Source organism: Zeus faber (assembly GCF_960531495.2).
Source record: "Zeus faber genome assembly, chromosome: 12".
Taxonomy (NCBI): Eukaryota; Metazoa; Chordata; class Actinopteri; order Zeiformes; family Zeidae; genus Zeus; species Zeus faber.
Window position 1 is genome coordinate 5,773,099 of NC_137196.1, and position 25,115 is coordinate 5,798,213.

At 40.2% G+C, this 25,115-nt stretch overlaps 1 protein-coding gene across 1 annotated transcript in view; it reads right to left on the reverse strand.

Moving 5' to 3' along the window:
- Positions 1–350: 350 nt before the first annotated feature.
- The window catches only part of LOC307238297 (sodium- and chloride-dependent betaine transporter-like), a gene marked incomplete at both ends in the record, with an annotated part of 32,386 nt that continues 7,621 nt past the window's right edge, over positions 351–25,115 (reverse strand). Inside the window, 9 exons of the mRNA XM_080011230.1 lie at positions 351–440; positions 21,624–21,724; positions 21,840–21,942; positions 22,031–22,168; positions 22,272–22,384; positions 22,832–22,956; positions 23,152–23,255; positions 24,072–24,206; positions 24,956–25,088. Of these exons, the coding sequence (XP_079867356.1) occupies positions 351–440; positions 21,624–21,724; positions 21,840–21,942; positions 22,031–22,168; positions 22,272–22,384; positions 22,832–22,956; positions 23,152–23,255; positions 24,072–24,206; positions 24,956–25,088 (1,042 nt within the window). The remainder of the gene's footprint in view (positions 441–21,623; positions 21,725–21,839; positions 21,943–22,030; positions 22,169–22,271; positions 22,385–22,831; positions 22,957–23,151; positions 23,256–24,071; positions 24,207–24,955; positions 25,089–25,115) is intronic.

A 25,115-nucleotide genomic window follows, 5' to 3' on the forward strand; every position in this document is an offset into this window, starting at 1 on the left:
GCACACTACAACCGGAGGGCCCGGGCCACTGAATTACTGCCAGGGGAGCGGATCCTTGTCCGAAATTTCGGGTCAGGGGCAAGCTGGAGCCTAGGTGGGTCCCCTCTCATTTTGTGGTTCTTTCTCAGTTGCGCCCTGAGCAGCCAGTTTATCGCATCCGGCCTGAGGGGAAGGAAGGGCCTGTCCGCACCATGCACCGGAACAATCTGCGTCCCTGCCCGGCTGGTCTTCAGGGTCCTCCTCCGCCCCCGTTGAGACCAGCAGCTGGACCACCAAGGGTTGGAACAAACCCGCCACCCCGATGGCCAGGGATGGGAGTGTTGCCTTCTCCACCACGTCCAGAGCCTTGTCTAGCCCCAGGCCCAGACAGACGGATGCCGGCCCCCGAGACTCGGGGAAATCTCCAACAAGATGAGGAGATACTGGGGGAAGTTGTGCCTCTGGTCAGGAGAACAATGGGAGAAAACAGCGGAACGGCAACAGATTGGTTACTCCGTAACGGACAGCAAATAAGAGAGGCCGACTGGAACTCATGGGGGGGTGGGGGGGGGGTCAACCGCGAGCTGCCAGGATCGGCTACTCGGTGCTGACACGGCCATGACGGCGTATTGTTCCGGTCCGGTTCTCTGCAGCGCGTCAACAGAGAAGGCGAGCCGATGAAGGACATATGTTCTGCGATCTCAAGCACTTCCTAAAGGAACGGTGACTTCTGGAATCCAGTAGTGTTTCTGTGCGAGTGGGCCGCCCCATCAAGGAAACGGGAAGGCTCATACTGTGTCTGTTTGTTCTGTCAGCTACAGCGATCGATCCCCTCCTGGAATCCCAAGAGTGACGTGAGGTCTACCGTGGGACTCCGGGCCATTCCCATGACAACGCCCCACCTGCTGTCAAAATAAAAGTCCTAGCTGCTTGGGATTGACTCAACTTAGGAGCCCCACAACCGGTGAACTTTCTGCCAGGTTTGCGGTGACCATTGGCGGATCCCACTTTGCCTTGCTTTTGTTTCTTTTTTTTTTGGTCGGGAGGGACCCCGACAGAACGGACAATTTATCTTTCTGTTTGTTTGTGTCCTTAGTATTTTTTAACTTGTGTAACCTGCCAAAGTGTTCGATTTGGGGGTAGTCCTTAGGCAGGCCACCAGTAAGGTTAGTGCGGTCCATAACTCACGTGTGCAACTGGTGTGCTGGTTTGGGTTTGAGAGATTTGTGGTAGTCCAGTCACAAATCGAAAGAAGGTTTGCAGCGAATGCATTTTTATACAGTTTGCCGTGAATGCATTTTCATACAGTTTGCCGTGAATGCATTTTTATACTACGGTGTGCTGGGGATGGTAGCTCAGGCGGTAGAGCTGGTGGTCTAGTGATCTAAAGGTTGCTGGTTTGATCCCAGGCTCCTCCTGCTAGCATGCTGTAGTGTCCTTGAGCAAAACAATTAACCCGTAATTGCTCCAGATGGCTGCGTCCGTCGGTGTTTGAACAATTGTAAGTCGCTTTGGATAAAAGCGTCTGCTAAATGACTAAATGTAATATAATGTCTTAAACCGTGTGCATATATTCACTGTAATTAAGACCCAGACTGTGCTGTGTGGTTACCATCGGCTCTAGGCCTCCTTACCAAGTGCAATTGGTGGAGTTATTTTAGTGGATGAATTGAAATAGAATAACTTTTTAATTGACACTTGCTGCCTCTGTGTTGTGGTGTGTCCTGGGATTTCCTGCATCAACTGGGTTGTCTTTAAGACTTGGCGACATATATATTTATGTATGTTTTTATATATATATATATATATATATATATATATATATATATATATATACTGTATATGTGTGTAATCTAGCCACTGGGGTGTACAAGCCAGTGTATCATCAGTGCCAGTCCCAAACCCGGATGAATAGAGAGGATTGCGTCAGGAAGGGCATCCGGCATAAAAAAAACCATGGCAAGTTAAAAATGTGAACCACAAATCTGATTTCCATACTGGATCGGTCGAGGCCCGGGTTAACAACCACCACTAGCCAACAGGGTGCCAGTGGAAATCGTGCTGTCGGCCGAAAGAAGAAGAAGAGAAGGGGAAGGCGTGTCCGGAGACAGCAGGAGAGGAAGAAGAGTAGGAGAGTAGAGTTGGGGCTAGGAACTTTGAAAGTTGGCACTATGAAGGGTAAAAAGAGGGAGCTGGCTGACATGATGAAGAGAAGGAAGGTAGAGAGGCGTGATCGAGATGGTTTGGACAAGAGATGAGAGTTACATTGGGAGAAGGATGCTGAGGATGGAGCTGCCAGGCAAGAGGAAAAGAGGAAGACAAAAAAGAAGATAAATGGATGTGGTGAGGGAGGACATGGCGGTTGGTGTGAGGGAGGAAGATGAGCAGAACAGAAGGTATTGGCGGCAGATGATCAGCTGTGGCGACCCCAAACGGGAGCAGCCGAAAGAAGAAGACTGTATACCGTGTGTGTGTGTGTGTGTGTGTATATATATAAACACATATACACACACACACGTATATAGTAATTGATTGAAAAATGTGTTTATGTGTGTTTTTTCATGTATGTCATTGCTGCTTGCAACACTGGAATTTCCATTTGGAGATTAATAAAGTATCTGTTTCTTATCTTATGTTATATCACTTCTCTCCTTGAGGCTGTTGAGGCATGGCGTGGCTTATAGTCACCCTCCTTTTGCAAAGGTTGGTGAGGTCCACATTTGGGCCGATAGAATCCGCCAGGGTCGGCAGCTTATCAAAAGCAGCTTGAGTACAATCAGAGCCTGGGGATTGGGCTGGTTCCTCCCAGGGCTTTCCTTGCCCTGGAATGGTCTCGGGCTCTCCAGCCGCATTGTTCCCCAAGATTATATAATCATTACCTTTCCTGTGTGCCTGATATTTGATTATTGCAACTTGTTTAGGCAGTAGCAATGCCAACATTAATTCCACAAACTTATCACAATGCATAATCCCCTCATTTTCCATACTGCTCCAAACAAATGACATACGCCATGTGCATATGCAGTATCTGTGTATAAATTTACCGTTTTTCCTGTTTTTTCGCGACAGGCAGCTGTAAGAGCTCTCAACTCAGCTAATTTTGCTGAATATAGCTGTTTACAATGAGAACTTTGAATAACAGCAAATGATTTGTCTGGGTTCTGTCTCACTACTGCAAATGCTGCATGGTTTCCCAAATGATCCTTGTGGCTTTTAGATTAAGTCAGTCCCACCACATCGTCAAGCTTATTTCTGACTGGCCCTGGAAATGTCTCTAGGATTGACTTCCCAAAGAGATTTGATCGAATCTGTTTCATGGTCTTTTTCTGTCTCCATCCGTCATCTCTTGACCTGACTTCGGATATAAGAGGTGATGTTCTCTTCCTCTCCCAGCAGCTGTCCCTTCAATGCTCGGGTCGGATACTCCTCCCTCAGTGCTCCCCACAGTTGTTTTCTGTATCCATCAATAGCAGTGCCATCCCAAATCACTTCCTGCCTAGCTTTTGGTAGACCTCCTTTTCTTAATACTCTACTCATGCTGGTCAACCCCAGTGCTCTGGCCAACAGTGCTTTCAGGTCTCCCACCGCTATTATCTTTCCCATTGTCTGCTCTTCAAATATTTTGATCCACTTACTTGCTCCCTCATTTATGTTGGGTAAGGTCAATATCAGGCTGCCTAAGTCTTGCTTTTGACCATGGGATATATTTGTCCCTTTCTCCTTTTTTTAATATTGGACATTGGGATTGGGCTTAGACCACGTGAAATATCCTTCATTTGGAGTGCTTCTTCTTAAAAAGCTTTTTAACTTTTCCAGCAACTGCTGGACTAGTGAAGAGCTTTTAGGTTGTCCTGGAGTTCCCACACATGGGTCTTGCCTCCCTTCAGTCCGTGACAGTTCTCCCTCACACAATTTCCCAACCAGCTTTGCTGCTACCACACCCACACCCACACACACACACACACACACACACACACACACACACACAGTCAAAGGGATACCCCTTACTTCTGTTCTCTGCTCAAGGCCTCTTCTCTCTATTCTCTCACTTTTTTTTACCAGCCAAATACAGTTTCTATAATTATATACTCTACCCGTTCAGTCCTTAGCAAGCTTTTTCCCGCTAAGCGGTATCCGCAGAGTTCAGTTCCACCTAGGCAGACCCTCTAGAAGTGCACATTTTTGAGGCGGCATCTCTTAGTCTCTCTAAATCTTTTAGTCTATCCAAGCACACTCTTATGAGACTTCCTCTCCTTAAGGTGGAATCATAAACTTCAGTTCTCGTCTGACCAAGCAGTCCCTCTCTATTGGAGGCGGTTTCTTAGAACAAATATGCACTTCTGACCAAGCAGCCTTTAACAAGAGTTATCTCCTTAAAGCAGTATCTCAAAAGTACAACTTACCCTAACCGTTCAGAGACCTGTCCTGTCCTTTAAAGTACCTTTCCCCTAATTTGTACCCATAAAGCGGTATCCGCAGGTTTTATTTTCCTATTATTATTTTTTATTATTAATTATTGAATCAATCAATCAACCAACCAATAAATCAACAAATTTACCAATAAATCAAATTAACCAAAGAACTAACTAATGAACTCCTTCATGTTTTTATTTATTTACTTATTCAGATACCATCAACAATAAATGACAGAGCTTTTCAAAAATATCAGCAATAAACCATAAAGCTTCTGAAATGATCAGCAATAATATATCACAGAGCCTTCAGAAATATCATCAGCAATTCATTAAATTCAGCATACCACAAAATCTTACAAAGCTGGTGAGAATATTATCAGTAATTTATCCAACTACAGAGTTAAAAAAAAAAAAGTTATCAGCAATTTAGCAAACTACCAGGCATAATCATAACACGTGACGCCAATCTATGTTGTGGAAAAACAACAATTAACAAAGTAAGAGAAAGGTTTCAAATTCAAAAAGACCTTTATTAAAAATTAAAGCAAGTAGTATGAAATCCGAGCAGTCCGGCAGAAGACCGGCTCTCCTCACACCTTTATACCTTGCACACACCTATTCTTGCCGCTTTCCTCTCAGGAGCGGCCACTAAGGATTCCTGTTTCAGTATTGCTCCACCACTATTTTCAAACCACAATTGCTGACCGCATGTTTTTCATAGCTGGTCAGTTGTCTCCTCAGCTTTCTTGGCACCACAGTCAGGTTCACCTTCATGACAGTTTGAACATAAATGATAGGTATGCAACTCTATACTTACACCATATAGACTGGTTTTCCACCATTATCAATCCTGTTGTCAACCTTCAGATCTTCCCAATCAGACACAGTCACTTCTACACTGGTCAGAGGCCAGGCTGCAGTTCTTTGGATTCTTATTCAAACACTTAAAACTGCGGAAATAAAACACTGGATAGAAGGGTTGGTAAATATTCATCAGTACACAATTACAAACGTAACATTTTAGAATGTCCAGATGAAAACTATTAAGATGGCCAATGTATTTAACATGTATTTTAGTGCTGAAATTTTTAGGAAGCGAACGCTAAGCAAACACTCCATAACCTCTCCAATGTACAAAACAAATCCCTCTTTGTTCATCTACTTGCTAAGTTTTATACCGTATATCAACGGCTACCTTATTCAATGTCATGTCAAGATTACTTCTAAAGTAAAACTAAAAATAATGTTGTTTGATCATACTTAAACAATTACCAGCCTTACAGAAAAAAGTAACCAGTAAGGATTTGAACACACAAACACTACTGTATATAATCGAAGCTGACAATACATTCTGCACTATTACTATTTAATGTATAGTGTCTAATCTATACTGTTTACCTTTTAATCATATCCTTTCATTTAGAATTGCCAATTTGCCAATGCTTCATGCCATTTTTCCACTCCATTAATGCTGTAACACTGCAGACTACCCCTCTGTGGGATTATCTTATCTTTATCAGCAGTTTACTTTGGCACACAACAAATATTCAAAAGAGAAAAAAAATAATTTCAATGTTCCCACTTTCTGCTTTTCACATCAACTTCTGTAATCTTTTCAGTCTGTTAACAAATTTTACAGCTCTCTCTCGCCTTGCAATACTTTTCTCCACTATCTAGGTTGGGACGGTGCCCACCATCCCATTTTTCCAAAGTAACAGGTGTCCACAGTGTGAACAATGCTAATCCAAATAACACCAGGATACCCTTCACTCCAGCGTTGGTTGTTCTAATTATCTCTGCATGTTTTTTTCTGACTCTCTTCCCACTCCAGATGGTTCATGTATAACCTTTTAGCTAGATTACAGACACACAAAAAAATGTATAGTTTATAATCGCAATATTTACAATTCTGACTTGGATCTCTGCAACAACATTTTGCAACAGTCAAAATAAATGCATTGTATTTTTCTTAATGCACTCTAAGAATTAAAATGTCACATTTACTTAATTAAGTTAAGTCAACCGACCCCACAAAACTAGGCTGAATAAATGGGGGGAAAAGTAATAAAGAAAAAGTAATTATTACATGCTTTTAAGCAAATCTCACCAAACCATGTTAATTAAATGCTACAGCATACAGTTATGCTGAATTTACTAAACACAAATGAGTTGTATTCATGTTGGATTCAAGTCAAGTCAAGTCAAGTCAAGTCACAGTTTATTTATAAAGCGCATTTTATACTACAGCAACACAATGCACTTTACAAAGAAATACAGTCAAAGAAGGAACATTGTTGTCAGCTGGTAATTTCAAAACAACAGCAGCAGCAACAACAACTTATTTTTCCTTTTTCTTGCGGCATCTCCCGTTAGGGAGATGATCCCACAGTGGATCATCTGCCTCCAATACCTTCTATTCTGAGAATCTTCCTCCCTTACAACAACTGCCTGCATGTCCTCCCTCACAACATCTATAAACCTTCTCGTTGGACTTCCTCTTTTCCTCTTGCCTGGCAGCTCCATCCTCAGCATCCTTCTCCCAATGTAACTCTCATCTCTCCTACACATGTCCAAACCATCTCAATCTCGCTTTGCTTACTTTTTCACCAAACTGTGAAAACCTGAGCTGTCCCTCTTATGTACTAATTCTTAATCCTGTTCATTCTAGTCACTCCCAATGAAAATCTCAACATCCTCAACTCTGCCACCTCCAGTTCAGCCACCTGCCTTTTTGTCAGTGCCACAGCCTCAAAACCGTACAACATAGCTGGTCTCACTACCGTCCTGTAGACCTTCCCCTTCACCCTTGCTGGAACCCTTCTGTCACAGATCACTCTGGACACACTTCTCCACCCACTCCACCCTGCCTGTACTCTCTTCTTCACCTCTCTCCCACACTCTCGACTGCTTTGGATGGTCGACCCCAAGTACTTGAACTCATCCGCCTTCTCCACCTCCTCTCCTTGCATTCTCAGCTTTTTGCTGCCCTCCCTCCCATTCAGGCACATGTATTCTGTCTTACTCCTGCAGACTTTCATTCCTCTTCTCTCTAATGCATGCCTCTACTTCTCCAGACGCTCCTCAACCTGCTCTCTACTCTCCCTACAGATCTCAATGTCATCGGCGAACATCATAGTCCACGGAGACTCATGTCTGATTTTATCTGTTAACCTGTCCATCATCATTGCGAACAAGAAAGGGCTCAGAGCCTATCCTTAATGCAATCCCACCTCCACTTTGAATACCTTTGCCACGCTTACTGCACACCTTACTACTGTCTGACTGCCCTCATACATATCCTGTATCACTCTTATGTACTTCTCTGCCACTCCTGACTTCCTCATGCAATATCACACTTCCTCTCTCAGCACCCCTCTCTATCATACGCTTTCTCTAAATCCACAAAGACGCAGTGCAACTCCCTCTGGCCTTCCCTGTACTTTTCCATTAATTATTAATTGCTTTTGATATGACCAAGTCCAGAGTATGCCCCTTATTGTTGGTGGGTCCAGAAACATTCTAAATGTGAGGTCAAATGCCTCCAATACTCTCATGAAGTGTTGAGCATCTGGGTCTATTTGATTGTCAACATGAATATAAAAATCACCTGAGATAATTACACAATCATAATCAGTGGATTCATGTAGGATTATGTTTACTGTACATATGACTTCATTCAAAATTCATTCACAGAGAGTCATGTGCCAAACCAAAAAACACGGGCCAACATTTACTGACATTTTGAACAACCTTGCAACCAACTCAGCAATCCCCAGGATAAACAAAACTGTATACTATTTGCTGCTTAACACTTTAACCCTTCTTATGGTCAAGTCATCTCCTGGGGGGGAGACGGGAAGGAGAGGGTATACACTCCCAGTGGACTCTGCTCCTTCACGGACCGTTTCCTTTACTTTCTCCTTGTGTCAGATTCAACATTTGTTGGAGAAATTCTCCTGCGTGGTCGGTGAGGTTAATCTGCCCGATACAGGAAAACAAAACTGAGAGTATTAAAGATATTTATACTGCAGAATAAAGAGAAATATTCAGAGCTGCCTCAAAGCCATGGTCTTGATCAGCCTACTCCTGCTTCTGACGAAGAGGGTTTAATACCGATGAGAGGTTGTGTGTCATTGGTCAGGTGTCATTGTCAAGACTGTGCCCTGTATGAGGGTGTTACCCTCATACAGGGATTTAACAGTCAAACTCCGGTCACAGATACAATCTTACTGTGCCATGAAACAAACCACAATGCTCTGTCGAGCGCCCCTGGGGATTGTCCTTATCTCAACACCAGGTTGAGTGAGGATGGAATGTGATCTGGTAAACCCTAATACTACAATAGGCATTGTTTAGAAAGAACAGTCTCTTCATATAAACTCTGAGAGACTCATTAAAACCTAGAGGCAATGTGTTTAAAAAGCTGCATAAAATACAAAAGGCTATTGTCCTATATAAAACATCATTCAAAGAATTGATCATGTGCATTTTTCTCACAAATTATCAAAATGGAATTAGAAAAGGGTATTATTGAAAATCTCTTTCAGAGAACGATCATTCATTTCAAGTATCAATAATATTATTTTGAATTAATCTCATCGATTTTCCATTAACTGTCACACAATAGTAAAAGTTACCCATAACAATTCCCAAAGCATTGTCTTGAGGTATTTTCTAAAATTAATAACTATATAACTATTAAAACTCCTACAGATAAAGGCTGGAGTTTTACTTGTTGTGTGACGGATTTCAAGACAGACATTAGGGCACAGTGTTTGAATCGAGTCAAGCTGGCGATACACAGCTTTTCAAATGTAACATCAAAGTATACAACTGGACGTACAAAAGTAAAAAATACTAATGGATGCATGGCTTTGATTCATATGGTTTAATAATTCATGTACTTACCAGAAAGCAACATATTGCAATGGATTGTAGGGGAAATATGTACTGTCGTACTGCGTGGCAATATACCTGTGTTGTCACCTGGCTCCTTGCCGAAGCGGGCTGTGTTCGATTCCGGCACAAAGCCATTTGCTGCATGTCATCCCCTCTCTGTCTCTCTGTACTGTAACTGTTCGATAAAGCATGAAAAAAACACCCTATAATACACCTATAAGACAATATCTTAAAAAAACGACTTATTCAAAGGTCAATATCTCAGTTTATCCTCCACTTAGATCTACACTTTCTATGAAGAGAGTGTAGGACTGGTTGAAAATGATCATACTGATTCAATAAACCCTGTGTAGCCTCATGTGAGGATGGTGCTGACAGCGGAGAAGTGAGCTCAGGTCCCCCAGCAGCGGGGGTAGCTGATGGAGGAAGAGCGGCTGGAGGGGAGGGGCGCAGGCATATTGCATTTCCTCCATCTGCTGGACTGTCCCTTTCCCTATCTATTCTGGCATTATCATGGCATGTGTGAAAAGGCACAAGATGGAAATGTTCCGTAATGTAGCTGCATGTGTGAATAGTAAAACTCACTAGCGGTGCTGGAAATGTTATCTCAGTAATTTACCAGGAACTATGAATGAAAGGGGCTTAAATTGAATAAAAATTTTATTTTTACTTTGTTGAAGCACAAAACCAAAGACATATTTGTAAAGGTCTCTGCTTGTTGGTTAGAATATGTAAGTTTGAGAAAATTCAGTGGACCCTAAACTGAGATATTGACCTTCAAACCCTGACTAGAGGTCTACTAAGGTCTATTACTATGACTTCTAATAAGGTCAACTGTTGTGGACAGCTCTGGACATGTACTTTTGGAGGGGTATCAATAGGGGTAGTGTCCATAGGGGGCGCAACTTAAATTGGCCTAACATATAACACTGGGCTTTGCAATTAAATATGCAAATTCTGACAACGCAGGTATATTCCCTGATCAAATCAACCCCTAGAAACACATGCATGTAATTTTTTACCCATTCCTTCTTTTCCTTTTTAGGTTTATACTAATATAGCTACCTTAACGAATCGGCCATTGCATCAAGATGCCTCACAAAATAGCATAGAATTGGAGTTATTGCGTAAACGCAATGTATATAATTATTTATTTTTTGCTTCTGTAGAATGCACAAGTCCATATGATATCAACCTTGTTTTGAGAAAAACATGTTTTACTCACAATGTCATGGAGAACTATTACACTACCCGCAATTCTAAAGTGTAACAGTGAAATCTCTGATTGGTCGAGCTCACTGTTACCATGGAAATGTTTACTGCACTGGCTGATGGGTACATTAAAATTTTCAGCAAGGCGGGCATGTGTGCTAAACATACAGTATATCATTAATAAATGCTGACGTTTATATACAGTTAAATTGGATATATGAATGAAATTCAAACTGAGGGTATGAACCTATATCCGTATTCTCACCCAACCTTGAAATGAATCGACCATTCAATAGATTAATTTGTGTGACTATGAGCAGGAAAAAGCGAAACCAGTATCCCACTTTTCTTTCGTGCTAGACAGAACCAAATTTCAATTTAAAACATCCACGCCCCCCTTCCTCACCGCCAGGTGGTAGCATATTTTCGTCATAAGGCTCGTGGTTAGTTTTAGGTTTTGAGGAGATCTGGGGGAAAAACCTGAAAAATCTGAGTCTCGTATAAATAACTAAAGGGTGCACTGTATGTATCCGACCCCCATCCCATTCTAAAGTCAAAGAAAATCTCCTGATTGAAATGAATTGGTTTAAATTTTATTCTGTGTAGTGTGAGAGAAAATCTTACGATCATTTATTTTGAATGAGGACAAAGGCCTCTACCTCCAGAGGGGGAGTTTTTTTTAAAACATTGTCTCTATTTTACCAGGAACCCCCCAACTTTATGTAAAGCTGTTCTTTCTCTCTGCAATGTCAATTCTAACATGGAAGAACCAGATCACATTTGGCCCTCTTTACCTTGTAGGGAGATGAAGAATAACCACAGGGAGCCTGAAGGTGCATTGTAAGGGATTGTAATCCGCGTCTGCCAGGTCATTTACAAGTTCCTGTGAATTGACTGATTGAGGCTGGCATCCAGGGAGACAGTTGAGGGACACAGACTTGTAAATGACTGAATGAAGCCACACCCTCTGTTGTTGTATAAAGCCCTCTTGATCAGAAAAAAGATTAGACTGGTCTGACTCTTCTCTTTATTCTGCAGAATAAATAATCTTGAATATTCTCAGTTTTGTTTTCTTGTAGTGGGCAAATTAACCTCACCGATCATTGCAGAAGAATTTTTTCCACAGTAGCCTGCAAATAAATCCGACAATTGAGTTCCGTTCTATGGCAGAGAGGTGTTTTCAATAATGCATGAGTTATTAATATAGCAATTAAACTGGGATATTAAATGTTGACAATGATTTTGAAAGAAGAGGATGGGCCACTTTCTGAGTTAGAGACAACAAATAATGTTGTCGTTCAATAAAATTACATCTTAATAAATCTGAAATTCATGAATATCATTCAACAGAATTTTGAGCCTTTGAAAAATGGTGGAAACCATGGAATTCATTAATTTTCCAGTCTTTAACATTTTATGGAATATTCATAAAATGTGCATAAAATGTTCACAGAGTCAAGTTGCTTATTGTAAATATTATTAAGATCCAGATGTTGTTTCAAATGCTAGTTGTGTTTTTCTAAACCTTTTTAAACAAAATTAAATGACAAAATAACTCTAACATCTGTTAAAACTACAACTTATACTACTCTTCAAATGTCTTATAACATGCAAACTGCTGGGATTTAAACTAAAAAGTGTTGTTTCATCTATACTGTAGATTCTACAGTCATGTTAATGGTGTTCTAATTCAATAAGTTGGCAATTTTAATAACGTAACAATGAAATTGAATGTCTATATTGGTTTCCAAACTCTGTGAATGGAATGAAAAGTCAAAAAGGTATTTCTCAACTACAGAGGCTAACTGCTGATAAAAGTGCTTCATCATAAGCGAACCGCTGCACTATAACACTTTAGAAAATGCAAGCAACAACTTGTACAACAGCAACCCCAACAACCCTATCCAAATGTTCAATAATATGGTTTAGTGTGTGTGTGTGTGTGTGTGTGTGTGTGTGTGTGTGTGTGTGTGTGTGTGTGTGTGTGTGTGTGTGTGTGTGTGTCCTCTGTGATATGTCTCCTGTCTAAATGAATCTCCCAGAGCTGGTCAGGCAGGCTTATTCCACATCAGGACAAAGTAGAATGGTCATCTCTTGTGGAAAAACAACAGACGCTTTGTCTCGTGGAAAATCTTTCGCAAACCTTGAGGATTGCCCATGTTGAGAATCTATACAAAATAAATCTATACTCTATATCTCTACAAAACAGTGACACAGTGATCGTAAAGTGGATATGAAGTTATGTCAATAAAATGGAGAAAATACAGAAAAATACATACAAATACATTTATACAGATTTCTCACCCTGGAATGTTAGCCTTTTATAATAGTTTTCACCTAATAATAACAATTACATAACTTGCTGGCATTCAGACACATTAATAAAAAACAGAACACGAGGAGCAAATACATCAACTGCATGTCAAGAGTCAAGAGTCTGTTAACAACAACATATTATAACAAACCTGCATTTTGACAACGGACAAAGTAAAATGGTCATCTCTTGTGGACAAACAGCACATGCTTTGTCTGGAAAGACGGCATCACATTAATGTTAATGCGCTGTACCGGAGAGATTTTGACTGATGATAAAAACACATAAAAAAAGTTGTTTTAAAAATTTAATCTAAGACTAATTATATCCAACTAATTAAAACAGATCAACTTTTATGTGCTTTTCAAGTTAGTTATCATTGCTTTGTCCACAAACAATCACAGACACATTACCTTGTGGAAAATCTTGTGCAAACCTGAGGATTACCCACAATCCTTTGCAATTTTACAACAGCAGATGGCACAGTTGTCCCATTTAGCAGGATTTAACCAGAACCTTTTCCACTATGTTACACACACACACACACACACACACACACACACAAAGTCAAGTCAAGCCACACTTTATTTACAGAGCGCATTTCATACCAGGGCAACACAATGCACTTTACAAAGAAATACAAAAAAGAAAGAGAGAACATAGTTGTCAGCCGGTCATTACAAAACAATGCCCCTGAAACAACAGCAACAACAAAAGCAACAACAAAGACAACGAAAACAACAATAAAAGCGACTCCAACCATAGCGACAACAACAGCAACAGAAAACAACACCAACAGCCACAGAAACAGCAACAACGGCAGCAGCAACATCGACACCAACAGCAACAACAGCAGCAGCAACGTACACGCAAAGACTTCACCGGAACCGGAGGTGGTAGCTCTCACCGGAACTGGAAAGGTCACTCAGGTTAGAGATGGTTAAGTCGAGGTATAAGGTTACGTTAAGTTGAGGTATAAGGTAAGTGAGGGTTAAGTTGAGGTATAAGGTTACGTTAAGTTGAGGTATAAGGTAAGTGAGGGTTAAGTTGAGGTATAAGGTTACGTTAAGTTGAGGTATAAGGTAAGTGAGGGTTAAGTTGAGGTATAAGGTAAGTGAGGGTTAAGTTGAGGTATAAGGTTACGTTAAGTTGAGGTATAAGGTAAGTGAGGGTTAAGTTGAGGTATAAGGTAAGTGAGGGTTAAGTTGAGGTATAAGGTTACGTTAAGTTGAGGTATAAGGTAAGTGAGGGTTAAGTTGAGGTATAAGGTAAGTGAGGGTTAAGTTGAGGTATAAGGTAAGTGAGGTTTAAGTTGAGGTATAAGGTTACGTTAAATTCAGGTATAAGGTAAGTGAGGGTTAAGTTTAGGTACAAGGTTAGCAGCAATGACACCAGTTAAGGTATAAGGTTAGCGGCACCAACAACAGCACCACACCAACAACAACAGTGACAATACCACCAGCAGACAACAGCAGCAACAAAAGCAGCAACAGCAACAGCGCACAAGCGAAGACGTCACCGGGACCGGAAGTGGTAGCTCTCACCGGAACCAGAAATCTCCTCAACTGTATTGAGTCAAGGCCTATTTTCTATGTGAGTATGAGTATGAGTATGAGTATGAAGCACAATGTCACCTATAAAACAGTGGCCTGGGACTAGCCGGAGGATTCAATGTTTGACAAACTTATTAGTGGTGTAACGCAACGTAGTTGATCCTTGATCCGTACGGATTGCCCCCCACAGTCCGGCTTGCATGTGAACCACAGATCAGTTGCAAAATGTCACCATCAAAGTAGAATACAGTTTTACTGCTGCTGTTACTTTTTAAAGTAATAATTTCATAAATCTCGATGCAGAGTTGCAGTGAAAAGAAGATAGACAAGACAGATGCGTCCAGTGTTTTACGTTGAAGCACAATGATTGCTGTACGGTACAGTACGTCACGCTATGTTGCTGCTACTGTACGACATGTCGGGAATGAGCTGCTGTATGTCGTTGCTATGTGTCTGAGTGTCTGCCATATTGGGGCGGTCAAGAGCCGCTAGTAAATTTGATGTGTATATCGAGAGATGCAGACCTTTCTACATAGTTGACTGTAACTCGCTTAATTTTAAACCAATTTTCACAAAATCAAATTTCTTATAAATGTAGTTTATTTTATAAAAGTGAGAAATTGAACATGATACTGGTTTATTACTAGAATTAAATTCAGTTACTGGGGGTGGATTTAATCATATTTCTTCATTCACTACCATGTTCAATGGAAGAAGGTATCATGCATGCCTCATACAGTGGTACATCGATTTACGATTGCATCTCCTTACGGCTAATCCAAGAAAAGAGTAGCGATAGTGAAAATTTGTATCGACTTGAGACTGCTCCAAGACTGCTCCAGATTCCTTGCTTTAATATCTAATAATAACACAAAATTTGCTAAGTAATTATTTTCTTCTAAAGGTAGAGGATATAGTTGAACATAGTAGTTGGAGATTTGATGTTCGACCGGACACCTATTTTTATTGCTGGGATTTTTTTATTTGTATTCTTCCCTGTTTTTCGGGCTAAATGATTTTGGAAGACGACAATCGCAGTATGCACAGACATGGTTGGGGTCTCGTTAGAACCAGGACATTTCAGACGTCTGGAGCAGATATTAGTGAAAAACTGTCGTCATTTCACCAGAAGTAGAAGAACGTTGAGGCGATTTGATTTGTTTCAGGAGCGGCCCCCGTTGTGACATCATCATCCAAAGCTATATAAGTTCAAGCTTCATCTCTCAGAACTTATTCGCATCCAAGCCACTTGCGACACAAAGACAGACTAGAGCCTATGCTGCATTTATAGAAAACTCGGAAGAAATGTAAGTCGTGCTGCGTATCACAAAACACGGAAAACTATAATCGGTCACAGAAGGCATCTTCGCATTGCAGGTAGTTCTAAGAACCTTTGGAGGAACCACCCCTTTCTCTTGTATCCACACTGCCAGATCCAGGAACGATTAAAATTGTTTAAACACCGTTCTTGAGGGACATTTAAATGAAACGACACAAGAGGAATTCAGTGACAAAAGTGCAGTGGTGCAGACCTAAGTCCATGGTGATTGGTCGAACACATGAAAAATGTCATACTTTGTTGAAAGTAAGCATGTCTTTACTTATTTTTTGACAAATTTTATTTACTAATTTATTTCACAAACATGAACTATGCATTAAAAACAACATCATCCCTCCACAGCGACGGGTTTCTCATTACGACCTGGCCAAGTTCCATTGCCCTGGACAGCAAATGGCGCAGAGTGAAGTGTATCACAGTTACAGCACCGTACAGGCCTCGTATCGCCCCGGATCACTAGACCCTGGAAACGGTCTGATCACAGCATTACGGAAACTCGGAAAACTGTTACTAACTGGACTAAACTGGACCCTGTGTATTGCTGCCTGCAGCTATATTTATCATTATTATTATGATGATCATCATCATCATTATTATGCATGGTACAGTTATACTGATAAAAATTAGAATACATACACAATACAAAAGTTTCAAATCAAATTTAAATGAAACAAGTTGAAATGTGAACATTTAAAGAAATAAATCAAAGTGGGTTAGTAACTATAAATACATGTAATTCTACACCATTCATTTTTGAGCATGGTTTTTAATATGGTTCCCAGAACAACAGTAAAACATAAGACAAGAACAAGACAGACAAGTTAAACATGGAAAACCAATCAAAAACACAGACATGGGGGGTGGGGTTGCACAGGATGTAAATAATTGTCACACATAGATAGATAGTAGGATAGATGGATAGATAGATAGATATATATATATATAGATAGATAGATAGATAGATAGATAGATAGATCAGGTAGGTCAGGTTCGCCATTTTCAAAAAATAATTTCGCATTCATAACAACATAAAAACGTAAAACATAATGTCTTAAATTTCCTTTTTTTCGTAAACAGGAAGCTCACAGAGAGAGAACGTGAGAGAGAAATTTGTAATACGTGGGGGAGACATGGCATTTTATCAGGTTTTTCAGGGTTTTAATGACTCTTTTGCACGTCAGCAAATTATATATTTTCGCTGCAGTCACACTTTCGGAAGAAACTAGAAACAGGAAGTTGCATCGCCTCCTAATGTCCACCTGCTGTAGCCAATGTTACACTTTGGATGTAGCACTGCAGCAATTGCACAAACAAGTTCTACATAAACTGCGGTATTACTTTTTTTTAAAACATCTTTTTTCTTTTAAAAATGACACTGAGAACATGGGTCTATGATGTTCCATTTCAAGCTTCAACTTCGGAGTGCATTTAAGCACGGCAAGAAGCTGCAGCGGAGAGGTAACTTTCTTAATGGTAAAGCATTCACTGAGGTTGGGAGGAACCACCACTATGGCCTGGGTTGAACAATAGCAAACCTATCCTTTAATTTCTGCAAATCATAATTTGCAGATTTGGAGACTTGGAGCTATGAGAAGAACACATAAAAGCCCAACCATCTAATGTCAAAATGATTCAACAGATGTTCTTCTTGGATCCCCACAAGAATCAATAGTTGTGTGAATTAATTTCCAATATTCAGCCAATAACCCAATAACCCATTTATTTCAATTTTTTGATCTGCTTCCTAACACCCTCCATTCATCTTAGTTTGTCTTTTTATCCACCAAAATGTCTTGACAAATAGCTTGTTAATGTCTTATGTATGACAAATAACTAGTTAGTAAACCCCATTTGTGCCAAGTTTCAGTTTCAAGCGGCTAATGTATGCCTAGGGCGCAGAAGTCATCAACTCCTCAGTCATTTCAATCTCTACCGTTTTACTTTTGTGCTGAACTGGGTCTTCTACTGGATGACAAAGGACGGATAGACGCTGAGGAAGGAAACACATTTTATGTTATTTAAATTCAACAGTCCTGTAGGCATTGCATAGCATACACATCTACATATCTTAGCTTTCACTTTAGATATTTTCCTAATTAGGAGGGAAATACAGGGCATCCATAGCTAAAAATGTGAGAGGTCTTAAAACACAATAATTATTTGATGGTCCAGTTAATGTAAATGTGCTTTTCATTTAATTGTATTTGAAGAAAATATAATTCTTACTGTTCTTGTTGTACTGTATCTAAAATCTGTCCGTTGTACTGTCGATGTCTGGTTATAACAAACAGATGCCACTGATATCTATCCTAACGGCAAAGTTTGACTATGTCTTCAGCACATTTAAGACACTGCAGAACAGCGCTGGTGCCCACATGACGCAGACAGCCTAAAAACCACCCTAACCTTATTTCTCCAGCGATGTTTCTCTTATGTGAATATTCTGTGAGAGTAAGACACTTAATTTTAAGTGGAATATAGATAGATCTCAGTGTAATTTACTTCAATGTGGTGACAGTATATCAAAATATAGACTGCTGGTCTTGGTCTTTGTCTCAATCACCTCAGATTTTAGTTTTGTTCTTTTTCCCCTTATTTGAGCTTTGTACTTCTTCTGTCTTCTACAATTCTGATTTTGAAGGAACTGAACCATCACTGTGCCACCATGTTCTTAGATTTCTTTGAAACGAGCAATGGGTGGAAGGAAGAGAAACAAATGCCACACACTTTTCCTGAAGGATCAGAAATATAGAAAAACAAAATGGAAAAATACGAGGCTCCTCGGAAGACTGACCTGTCTCAAACTGCCTGTTTCCAAGCAGACCTGTCGGATCCCAAACAGGGGCACCATAAGGATAGAAGACAGTGCCATGGTCCAGCCCAAAGCATGTGCCCATCCCGGGTAAATATAGGTGGTAGATATCTGGAGCTGTGTGTAGTCCACCAGGTAAAGGATAAAGGAGCTCTGTGAAGTTGTGGGACAATGCTTTAAAGTTAATTTACATTGGGGGCAGTTTTGCAGACGGGATTAATTTAAATCAGGATAAAGATAATCCCATATTTAAATTAATCCAGAATTTAAAAATGACTTCCTGAGATCTTGCTGAATTTGAGATGAATTAGTTCTATACTAGGAAGTCCTAGACTAAGGTAATGAAGGACTAGTCAGCTCCTTCTGTATGGTCTTGGTGCTGGTTTTAGTCCAGAAAATAAATTTTCTCTGTTGTCAAGGTCGACCTGGAGGCCCACGTCCATGAATCCAAAGATAAACCTGCCAGGGTTAATTTAATACTTCACTTAGACCTAGATTAGATCTAATCTTCCTTCTGTAAATCACATTATTTTTAAACAAAGACTAGGGCAAGTCTTAGACTAAACCATTACTGATAAAGGCGATTTCAGTTAGTCCATATTAAAACTGTGATTAAGTTTGCGATTAGGCCTAATCTGTGACCGCCCCACTCCATTATGTCAACTATTCAATTGCACAGTTGGCGTTTTAATCAGAATGGCCACACCTCACAAGAGGGATGGCACACATCATGGGCAAACATCTTGAGCTACAGCTTGACTTGGAATGACAGGAAAAGGAATTAATTTGCTGCATTCAAAGAAATTCCACTCAGTCACGGAACAGAGGGATTTTATTTTGAGGAATTATCTTTCACTTAATATGAAGAATAATGAAGAATATTGATTGGTTGTTTTTCATTTCAAACTTAACACTCAAACAAAAGTTGGTCATGGAATAAAGTCATGGTGATTTCCATGGTAATCCACAAGTCATTACTCATTGTTCCATGTATGTGTAAAAATGATCCTTGTTTTATCATACTTTTACTTCAGAGTGTTTGTGGAAACTGGTTTGACTAAAATACAAAATGGCAGATTGTGATTGATTATGATCTGAACGTAGTTGTAATCCTAAATTCTAATAAAATTGAATAATCTGTTTAAATCTTTCTTTTCAATATATGAATTTCCAGCTCTCACCATTGAATATAGTGGTCTGTCAACGCAACACCACCCCTCCACCCGAAGTGTCACAGTTGTAACCTGTTTTTGTGTAGTTAGTGTGTCATTTAGGTTTTGTCCTGTAGATGTCTCCCTTTTTTTATGAGTCTTCTCGTTTTCCTTTCTCGTTTCACCTGTGTCAATTAGTTCATTGTGTTCACCTATGTCTCTGGGTATTTGATACCCCTTTCCCACTGCGCCAAAAACCTGGTAACACCCTGTAACATCTGGCGTTTGTCATTAGTGGGAAAGGTAACACCTATGTTTCAGTCCCGGGTCAAATGACCCTTCAATAGACACAGGTTTTTATCGGCTCCAGCTCCGATCGGCTCTGATGTGAACGGGACACCCGGGGTCGACCCGCAAATTTTGGCCACTTTACCTGCACAATGCGATGCGCATTGAAGTTTTGGATGTTGGTGCATAAATAGAAAGGAAAATCCGTGTATCATTCAATCATTTCATATCCCATTTAGAATCCAAAATGAAAATCAGGGGTTAATAACTTCTTGTTATCAAGTTAAGGATTTTTTCCAATATGGGGGACCATGAAATGTCCCCCAATTGAGTGTGGGGATCGCACCGTGGGGAGCACACTGGAGAACCCCCACGCTCCACATGGGCTCAGAGCCACTCCAGCACCGCCCCAAGCTGGTCTCTGAATCAGCATCAGTCCTTCAGCACTTCATTACTTCTGAAGGTACTCCTCACTTAACGATCTACCTGTTTAACGACCGTTCGGACTTAGGACCAGTGCTACGACCAGTTGTTATTGTACGCTGGAACAATACTGCGGCGTGCGTGGCGTCTCAGCGTCAAGCATCTCATCTCATCACCGTTCTCGGTCTCGTTCCCGTTCTCGCAGTCTGTCAGTATTCACTACACTAGAATTGATCATCATTGATGAATGCCCAATCTTCAAATCACCACATGGAGTCAGCGGCCTCATCGAACTGGATGACGATACCACTTCTTGGCTAATGTCCCAATTGCCTGTGTAGCCCCACACGAACGAACGAACGAACGAACTAGAATCGACAATTGCCACGCCCCCTTACCATGAAATAATGGTAAGGGGGCGTGTCCTCGCTTATCGACCAATTTGCTTTTAACGACCTGAACGGAACTCGGTCGTTAAGTGAGGAGTACCTGTATAGAAATAAAACTGATCCGTTTCTTTTGAACTGCTCTTTTGTAGGAACACAGGGAGCCGAGTCTGAGCTGATGAGCTGGTTTTTTTTTTGTTTTACAGTTTTACGTAGTTGTCTGTTTATGTTGCTGTGTCTTCTACTGTTTCTTTTTAACCAATCCCACTTGAGACATGACACACCCCTTTTCCAGCTTGTTCGTAACGTCGAACGTGACACACCAGAAAAAATATAAAACAGCAGTTCCCCTGGCAATGGGAAAGCAAAAAAAAAATTACCTATTTCAATAGGTTTACCCAGTTTTAAAAAGTCTGCAGTTCAGTTTCCTCTGTGTCAGTTCGTCTTGTCACTTGCCCCGTCAGTCATCGCATTGCCAGTGGGAATTTGTTATCAAGTTTAGATTTCCTGTTAAGTTACGATTTCCTTTCAAATTTGATACAATTTACAGCCTGCCTGTTCTTCTGTTTTCATCCCACTTTTGGCATTAAACTCTGCCATTTTTGAACCCTGCATTTGCCTCATTTTCTGCATTTGAGGTGTAGTTCTGAACCCTCAGAGAAATAGCATGCTAGCCTACTGTACGCAAACTTAGTATGGTCGAAACCATAGTGTGCTTAAATGATATAGGAAAGTAACAGGGTGACGTCCTGCATCAGGTGAAATAGAATAGCATGCGAAAGACGTTAAGAGTTTATGACGAAGTTTAACATTCTGGGAATTAAAGTGCATTTCAAAAATGTTACAACTTACCAGTGACCACAGTGGAACAAAATACCTCCAGCATAATCTGAAAAAAAAACATGGCCGCTGCCCCGTCATGTCCTCGGCGATATTGTAAAACTGGTCAATGCCTGTTGGGAATTTTCATTAACTATAACTTCAAGTTGAAAAAATCCTCTTTAAACCTATAAATGGCAAAGTTATCTCAAAATATGGGAAAAACAAAGAAAACAACACTTGACTTACCAAAAATCCAACCCACGGCCAAACACTCAAACAAAGCCATTATATCTGCGCAAGCTCTGTTGCAGCCGTAATAATCGATGAGCTGGAATACGTAAATCCCTCCCTAGATAACGCAAGAAACAACACCTGAGCAAAGATAATGAAATTATATTTAAATGTTACAATTATTCAAAGTTGTTGCAGTTTTTTACCTCAGTGACCAAGCTCAGCTGTATGAGGAAACTCGCCAAACAGACAACGAGAACAAAGATCTCACGTCGCCCTGTCGGGCGCAACAGCCTGGGAAACAGGTCGCTCAGGGAGGTGACGAAGCATTCCACTGTCACAAACTGGGGAAAAACCAAAACGAGCAAACGGATGAGGCTTTGGCGGATCTTGAACCACACTGACAAATAAAATCACTGCACCGACGCAAAAAATTGAAAACAGAACCTGCGTGTCGACACTCAGCAGAATGAGCATCAGGAAGAAGCAGACGCTCCAGAACTGAGGCAGAGGCATCATGGCCATCGCTTGAGGGTACGTGACGAACGCCAACCCAGGACCTGGGTTATAAGCATGCAAAGAGATGATGATGGTGATGTTTGTGAACTGTGTTTGAATTTTAATTCAATTTGGAGGAAATCAAAACAAAAAAAAAGACTATTGAAATTAAGACTTCAACTCACTAAGAATTCATTAAATACGGCTTTCACTTTATTTGTTGTTGTTGTTGCTCATGAAATTGACATTTAAGTAAATTTACCAATGTGTTTAAAGATAAATGTGGAATGGCCTCCTCATTTGAATTCACTAAGTGTTTAATAAAATGTTGACTATTAAGTAGACCAAGTATTAAGTCATTAATTACTTAATTATTACTTCATTAGTGAATTAACTGACTTAGAAAAAAATTCTAAACAAGCTATTCCTAATTGTAAAATGACATGTACTTTTGTTTCTTTTTCCAGTTTAAATTGAGCTTTGAATGAAGACAATCTCTGCCTCGCTACCTGAATCGACCACCATGTCAACAGGAACGCCTTGTTTCTGCGCCATGAACCCAAGTATGGAGAAAACAACAAAACCAGCTACAAAACTGGTCCCACTGTTCAACAAACACAGCAGAAAGGAGTCCCTGGAGTGAGGAGGAGAAAATACATGTAATTGCCATATTCAGAAAAACACTTTTAAGAATATATAATCAGTGGGAAATATGGTACTTTTTTTTTTTTGCTTAATAATTGTGATTACTAATAGTAACAGTAATTCGTTTGGAGAATGAAGACTTGATTGTTGAATTAAATGAAAAAAAAGACCAGCTCTGCCATACTTGTAACAATTGTTGTTGTTCTCATTATAGCTGCCCAAAACAATCAGAGTTCCAGTGGCCAGGCTGTAAGAGAACATTATCTGTGATCCAGCCTCTACCCAGACCTGCATTATCACAAAAACAATACATTGTTCGCATTCAGTTCTTCAACATCACTACGAGTGAAATATTATGAGTGCTGGAGGGATTGAATATTAAAATAAAATATTTAGATGATAAAATATTATTGTTTTAGATAATGGAAGGCTTTGTTTAACAGTTTTTGTTTCTCCCTTCCTATCATCACTATTGAGAATCTGGTCCAGGGGTGTTCAAATTTGGGTTTCTTACCACTTTACAACAATCAAGTTGCTACTCATGACAGATGTTCTGAGAGACAATTCTTAGATTTAATTTAAAATGATCTTTATTTATCATGCATCATTTGAGGTTGGGGTCTGGGCTACTGCTCATCACTCCAGGTGAGGTGTACAGCAAACATAAGCATGCTTGGTGAGCTAGAAATATAGGAGTGATAAGTTCAAATCCCCTCATTGGATAGAAGAGTAGAGGCAGCAAAATAGGTAAGGCAGGAGGAATTGGCTGTTTAAATAGTCCGGCCAATGAAGGGCTTGGAAGCACTTGGTTCTGTCAAGTTGTCTGACAGAAATAGCTACGCATAATTTTTTCAAATCAAGGGCATCAGTTTATGTTAATATCTGAATTTGAGCCAGAATAGTTAGAATAGGCGTAGAAAATAAACTTTCACTCTTTAAACATATTTTTACATATTTTTTTGTAAAGAATTTGGAAAATGTTTCCTTTCATTACATTTTTGCTATGTATAATGGTTATTTGTTGTATTTCTTATCTTTTGTTTCTGAAATAAAAAAAGATCAATCAATTAATATTATGCTAGTTACACAATCTCAATGACATACCTCAAGATCAGCCATGTGGCCTATGTCTGGATACAGGTAGTACTTAATTCCTTCCCAAGCCCCAGGTAGAGTCAGACCTCGGATTAGTAGTATTAATAACATCACATATGGGAAAGTGGCCGTGAAGTACACTACCTAAATACAAGATGGAGAAATATTAGTGTACGATATCTGACAATATCTATCAAATTTTTTTCTGCATAATGATGAAAAAAAAAACATGATATTCACTATGATCTACATTGTGGGTTTTCAAACTTTCTCTTGCCCTGATCAATAATCCATAGGCTACCGTAACGACTGCATTTTAGAGAGGGAGCGAACTCGGACCTTTCTGCTGCTTGGAGGCGCCACGACATAATACCGACCTTATACACCAGAACCAACTGGGATAAGTCATGTACACTCACCGGTGGACACCTTACACACACACACACACACACACACACACACACACACACACACACACACACACACACACACACACACACACACACACACACACACACACACACACACACACACACACACACACTACCACACTTGCTTCGAATGCACCCCAGCACCCTCCTGGTTGCGCTCCTCTCCTTTCCTCCCTCATTTACTGCCATAACTATGACAGGAAGAGGCCACATGTCCAGTTTTCCTGGACCTAATTAACTGTTTTTCAATACATGTTGTCGTCCAATGTTTATGTTTTTGTGTAAATGTTGCTTGGTTCTATGTTTAATTGTCTTAATTGACCGAACTAAATGTGATTCTTAACATATTTGTAAAATGATTCATAGACCTATCATGAAATGTCATTAGTCAATGGCCTGACGTAGATCAACCTTTATTCTACTTTGCTGCAGATTCCTTTAAATAAAATGTTACAACTGGACCTTTCCTGATGACCTGACACCTTTCCAGATACTGAAGTAGCAGAAGACCCAGCAGAAGAGAAGACACAACGCCAGGTCCCATCTAACGCTGCCCAACTCCTCTATGCCTCCAGAGATGGCCAGAGCTCGTCGTCTGAGGTAATGAGAAATTAAGAGGAAA